General features: G+C 52.6%; 1 protein-coding gene across 1 annotated transcript in view; it reads right to left on the reverse strand.

Annotated features, from left to right (window-relative positions):
* Positions 1-5: 5 nt before the first annotated feature.
* LOC118451761 (E3 ubiquitin-protein ligase rnf213-alpha-like) overlaps positions 6-6,419 on the reverse strand; it is a gene marked incomplete at its 3' end in the record, with an annotated part of 17,917 nt that continues 11,503 nt past the window's right edge. Inside the window, exons 21-26 of the mRNA XM_035889356.1 lie at positions 5,576-5,713; positions 5,120-5,299; positions 2,426-3,896; positions 1,589-1,782; positions 1,249-1,404; positions 6-565 (exon numbers count right to left, since the gene is read on the reverse strand). Of these exons, the coding sequence (XP_035745249.1) occupies positions 6-565; positions 1,249-1,404; positions 1,589-1,782; positions 2,426-3,896; positions 5,120-5,299; positions 5,576-5,713 (2,699 nt within the window). The remainder of the gene's footprint in view (positions 566-1,248; positions 1,405-1,588; positions 1,783-2,425; positions 3,897-5,119; positions 5,300-5,575; positions 5,714-6,419) is intronic.

The raw sequence follows: 6,419 nt of genomic DNA on the forward strand, positions 1-6,419 counted from the left end.
GAGACTCCTGCTCCCACTTGCGCCTCAGCTGGTACTGTCTCAAAACACTGTCCATCTCCTTCTGCTCCTCGCTCGGCACGCTTTCGTCGGCCATGTGGAGGGAAGGCATGGCAAAGTCCTTGGACATGGAGATCATGAACTTGACAACGAATGTTTTGAAGCCGCGGAACTGCTCGCTGACCACTGGCCCACAGAAGACCGATTTCTCGCATTTTTGTAGCTGGAAGTTCAAGAAGTGCGTGAAGTTGCTGAGCTCGGTCCAGGAGGGGTTGCTTCTCCCGCAGAATTCCATCAAGCAGTCCAGGCATTCCTTCTCTGTCCCTTCGATCCTTCCAGGGACAAAAGTGAAATGGTCAAGGTTTTCATTCTGCCTGTATCTGCTGAGGTATTGGTAGGACCTTTGGAAAACTTCGCTCTTCAGCTTGTCCCGGTCGAACCATTCCTCCCTCAGCTCTGCGGGAGGGATGGAGCTGGGATGTCCCAGCAAGCTGAGCACCCGCAGCGGCGAGATGCACTCCACGGTAGGAAAAAGATCCAGAAAGGTTTCTTCCATTTCAACGGACATCTAAAATCAAGAGGACACAAATCACTGTGAGGACCAACCTCCCATGTTTGCCTACAACACCAACCCCTCCGCTCCCCCCCACCTTTGTTTTATTTCCCCCTGGTCGCAAATTGTTCAAAAAAACAGGAAAAAAACCCAACATAGCAATGCCAAGACTTCTGCAAGCCTCCATGTGGACTGAAATCCCCAGAACCGTTAAGGTCTGTCTTGCCCAGCGTCCCGTCTTGGGTTGGGTGACCTTGTTACCGTCTCCCATGCTTTCTCCTGCTCCACTAAATCCCTTTTGGAGATGGAGGGACCTGAACTCAGACACCATTCAAGCTATGGTGAGGAACCACAAGTGGATGATCAACCACTCAGTGACTCTTGGGGTGCATTTCCCACCTTTGGTAACTCTCAAGCACCACAAACTGGCTTTAAAAACACTCATGAGGTTCCAGTGACAGCAAAATTGGGATGAAAAAACCCCTCCCTTTTTCCTCCACAACTCAGCGATGTTTCACCTTGAGTAGAGACCTGGGTTCTTCTATGTAGGTGAGACATTGATCCACTGGCGAGACAGACCCTAAACCATGCATCCATCCGGTGGAGACATCAGCACTTAAGCAGATTTACTCATGCTCAGCCTTGACAGTTCCTCCACCTGAGCGCAGACACCCCCCCCCCCCCCCCCCACAAAAAACCTCTTCCTTCCTTGTGCTGCTGAGCCCCCTCCCTTTTGCCAGGTACTCAATCATGTAAAGATGAGAGGGTTTGCACTTCCAGACCAAGCCGTCAGGACCCTGGACGTGGCGCAAGATGCACAGGTCAATCAGCAGCCGGTAGAGACCCTTCGATACCTGGAAGGGCAGAAAAAAAAACCCCAAAAACCCAAATTAAAATTGATGCCGAAGTCTGCCAAAACAGACTCGCTGCTCTGATGGGCCTGGATTTGTGTTTCCACCTCCTCCTCTGCCTCCCTGTACACCGGATCTTCTGTGTTTCACCACCTCTTCGCATCCACTTTGAGATCCGAGCACTCACCACTGGAGAGACATCGATGTGGAAGATGCTGGGCTGAGGTTCAGTTGAGGATTCTTTGATGGAGAAGAGCTCCTCCACGAAGAACTGGAAATCGATCTCTGACTCCATCAGCCTGATGGTTTTGTGAAGCGGTAGCGTGCCACCCAGCTGGGCATGGACCTTGCCGATGGTGTTGTCCACAAAGAGAGACTTCCCTAAGGAACAGAAAAGCCGGGCATCAATCATAGAGTCACAGAATCATGGAACTGTTTGGGTGGAGAAGACCTTGAAGATCACCAAACCCAGCTGTTCCCCTACCCCTGCCATCCCACCACCAAACCCTGGCCCTCAGCACCGCGTCTGCCCAGCTGTTAAATCCCCCCAGGGCAGGTCTCCCCTCAGCCTCCTTTTCTCCAGGCTAAACAACCCCAGTTCCCTCAGCTGCTCCTCGTAAGACTTGTGCTCCAGACCCGTCACCAGCTTTGTTGCCTTTCTCTGGACATGTTCCAGCACCTCAATGATCTTCTTGTAGTGAGGGGCCCAAAACTGAACACGGTATTTGAGGTGCAGCCTCACCAGTGCGGACTACAGGAGCACAATCACTTCCCTAATCCTGCTGGCCACACTATTTCTGATGAAAGCCAGGATGCTATTGGCCCTCTGGGCCACCTGGGCACACTGCTGGATCATATTCAGCCACCTGTTGACCAACACCCCCAGGTCTTTTTCCTCCGGGCAGCTTTCCAGCCACACCATCTACCCTTCCACTCTCGCACGTCACCCAAAGCAAGGAAATCTCTCCCCAAAAGCCTCTTGGGTTTGAGGTCCGACTCAGAATATGCCTCCCCCAGGACTTACCCATTCCCGCTCGCTCCGAATAGACAAACTTCACGTTCTGCTGATAGGGCTCTTCAAAGGCTTGAGCAACGGGGGCTGTCCCACTCGGCACTTTGAGGTGCATCTTCAGGTAGGTCTGGATTTCTGTCTTGGAGTAGCAGGGGAAAGTCACTTTGTAGGCATCAAAGGCTGTGGTAACGTAGGCGTTGTGAGCTTTGGCATTGCAGAAGATGATGAATCTGTAGTTGGGGCTGCCGGAAGATTGCACCAGGCGGAAGAAGTGGGACTCGAGTTGTTTGGAGACTTTATAAACTAATTTGTCAGCGCCCAGCAAACAGTAGATCTTCTGGTCTTGGGAACCGGGGGAAAGAGCTCTCCTGACAAGCAGCTCCACCTCCTCCTCCTCTGTGTTGGGCGTGCACACCAGGACCTCGTCATATGACGGGAGAGGTGCCATCTCGGTGTGTCGGTAGACGAACAACATGTTGGGTAACATCTCCTCTTCCTTGCACAGGACAAGGAGGGGCTTCCCCTCTTCGAAGCCTACAGGTAGACCCCTCTCAACGCGCCTGCTTTCTCGAGCGGCCAAGCGCTTCAGCACCTCCCCAAAAACATCCAGGCCTATGTATTTATCGGACACCAGGCCAGCGAATTTCTTACAGTAAGCGTCCCAGAGCAGATTCACCTTGTCATAAATAGATGGCAAACTCTCAAAGGAGGCCACCAGTTCATCGCACGCCAGCGTGCTGAAGGAAACCTGATCCACGTCTCTGTTCCTGGTTTTAAATTTCCGTCTGGCCTGCAGGAAGGTTTCTCTCGTCTCGTCGTACAGTTTGCTGAGCTCTTCAACCAGCTCCTTGTCGTCGCCCTGCTCGAAGGCAAAATCCATGAGCATCTGCTCTGTGATGGGTGGGTTGGCCAGGCAGCTCTGCAAGGCCGCCTTTGCCACTGACTCGTCGTAGCCTGACTCGGCCAAGCTCTTGATGAGCTGGGGAAAATGAATGATGTAATCTTGCCAGGTAACTGACTCACTGCCCGCTGCCGACGTATTCACGGAGTCCAGAGGAGTCAGCAGCGCATCCCCCAGGGCTTTTTTGATATCTTCCTTGTCGACGTCATGCTTGATGGCGGAAAGCATGATGAGCACCTGCGGTTCTACGATGTCCTTCTGGACTCTGGCCAGCTGGCTGCATAAGTAGAAGAGCTGGTGGGCGGTGAACAGGTTGAGATGATAGTAGGTGTCCCTTTGAGTCTTCAGGTACTTCTTCCACTCAGCCAGGCAATGGTCCATTGCTTTAGCGAGGCTGTCCAGCTCCTCCAGGAGGGGTCTTGTGCTCTGAACGAGGACCCCCGCGATCCCAAATTCCGTGTAGATTTTCACGCGTTGCTGGGGGTTGCAGTAGATGTCAGCCTTCCAGTTGATGAAGAGGATGTTGCCAACGTTGAGAAGTTCCAGGCACAACTTTCCAACTGTCACAACTTTTTCCAATATCTGTAACCGGCCAAAGAGACAACAGGGAAACAGATCACACACTGCAGCGTGTTCTCCAGAGCTTCCAAACACCGCTTGGGACACACTTTCCTCCTGAGATCCGTACAGCTCAGCTGTGGGCTCCCCAGGACAAGCAAGACATGGATGCACTGGAGAGAGGCCAGGGAAAATGACAAAGGGATTGGAACATCTGGCAGAGTGGCTGGTGCCACACTCAAAATATGGGCTTCTGTGATCAATGACCTACCTTTGAGAAGCCCAGTCTACCCTTGAGAAGCCAGATCTACCCTTGAGAAGCTGGATCTATCCTTGAGAGGCCAGATCTACCCTTGAGAGGCCAGATCTACCCTTGAGAAGCCAGATCTACCCTTGAGAAGCCCAGTCTACCCCTGAGAAGCCGGGTCTACCCTTGAGAGGCCCTGTCTACCCTTGAGAAGCCCAGTCCACCCTTGAGAAGCCCAGTCTACCTTTGAGAAACTGGGTCTGTTGGGAGATGATGGGATTCACTTGACCAACTGGGGCAAGAGGGTCTTCACCAAGAAGCTGCCCAGACTTAAGGAGAACTTTAAACTGGACTTAACAGTGGAAGGGGATGGGGTTTTGAGCAACAGAGAAGAGCCAGGGGCTGCTGACGTGTTGGGAAACACCTGTGCAATGCCTCGGGGAATTAGGGCGTGTTCCTCTCAAATGAGTTGAGAGCTTCTGGGTCGAAATCAGCAGCCCAGCCAAGGAAGGCAACCTCGTGGTTGGTGCTTTCTAGGGGAAACCCAGCCAAGGGGACCCTGGTTTCAAAGTCTCACTTCAGCTATGGGAAGCATTGCGCTTCCAGGTTCTGATCCTGCTGGGGGGCTTCAATTCCCCCTGACATCTGCTGGAAAAGCATCATAGTATGATGTGACTAGTCCAGGAAACCACAGAATCATAGAATCATGGAATCATTTGGGTTGGCCTAAATGATCTTCAAAGGTCTTTTGCAACCCAAACCCTTCCATGAGTCCCTCCGCAGTGAAGCATGAAAGGTCTTGGATGGGCTGTTGGGCACCACGAGTGAAGAACAATGTTCGGGCAAGCTTGGGAAGGGAGCATCATCCTAGAGTGAGACCTCTGCTCTTGAATGGCCAGAACTGCAGGTCACAGGTGAGCGTCCTGGAAATAATTCCATCAAATCCCCCCAAACTGGCCACCATTTTCCAGGCAGACATTGGTGCCGCACTGTGACCTACCTCCAAGAAGCGGTTTGCCTCCTCCCTGCCCTGCTCAACCTTGGTGGCGATCAACATAAGCTTGTTCTGGAGCTCTGTCAGCTGAGACAAACTGTATTTCTTGCCCTTCGGGTCTGCTGGAGGCGTGCTCTCCTCATTGTCATTCAGCAGTCGCAACGAGACGCAGTCCTCGAGCGTAGCCTGGAAAGCAGAGAAGACAACCAACGTCACCACACGGCCTTTCCTTGAGTTGAAGTGCTGCATGTTGGGACTCCATGTGTCTTATGCCACCTCTTTCAGAGGAAAGAAAAACCCATTTTCTGCCAAAAATACTCAAGGTTGGACAGCAAATTGGCGGTACCGGGTACAAACCCAAGTGGGGCTCCATCAGCAGCCTGGTACGCTCATGGGGAGTTGGTTTCCAGAAAGATCTTTTCTCCCGATGACATTAAAAAACACAACTCAGAGAGCCTTTACCTTGAATTTCGGAGGCGCCGAGATGGTGAATAGCCCATGTCTGTTGATGCTTCTGGCTTGAGAGATGGACGAGCGCTCCACCGAGCCGTGAGAGTCGTGGACCATCTGTATCCACTCTTTGTTGTGACAGGAATCTTTCTGCAGAAGAAGAACCCAAGGGAAACCCTGTAACCAGCTGGAGGGATGCAAAACTCCGCTGCCCCACCCCAAATCTGATGCGGGTGGGGTTTCTGGCACCAGTTCTTCTGAGGACAGGGTTTCCCATGGCTTCTGAGGGGACACAGCCCCAGAGCTGGACCTACCCTAACAGCCCTGAGCATTGGTGTGTGGTGAAGCTCTTGTTCTCTGCTCTGGTTTTGGTGAGGAGCAGAGCGTAAAGCTCAGTGACAGAAGAAAACAGAAGAAAAGCTTTTCTGCCAAATTCTGAAATAGGTTCTGGAGTCCTCCCAGCCTTGGAGAAGCTCAAAACCTGATTGGGCATGGCCGTGAGCTACCTGCTCTCCCTGACCCCATTTTAAGCAGAGGATTTAGACTCAACGATCTCCCAGAGGTCCCTTCCAACCTCAACTATCCTGTGATCCTAAACTGTAGGTTCTGGAACTTGTTGCCTCCTATTCACAGCACCTTCTGTGTCTCCTCCAGCTGCCCACACACGTGTCTAAGGTCAATGGAGATGTTCTACCAGGCTTCCATGCCAAAAAGAGAATCACAGAATCGTTGAGGTTGGAGAAGACCTTGAAGATCCCCCAGCCCAGCCGTCCCCCTACCCCTGCCATCCCACCCCCAAACCCCGGCCCTCAGCACCGCCTCTGCCCGGCTGCTAAATCCCCCCAGCGCTGGGGAC

The sequence above is a fragment of the Egretta garzetta genome, unplaced genomic scaffold, assembly GCF_000687185.1.
Source record: "Egretta garzetta isolate BGI_Z169 unplaced genomic scaffold, ASM68718v1 scaffold872, whole genome shotgun sequence".
Taxonomy (NCBI): Eukaryota; Metazoa; Chordata; class Aves; order Pelecaniformes; family Ardeidae; genus Egretta; species Egretta garzetta.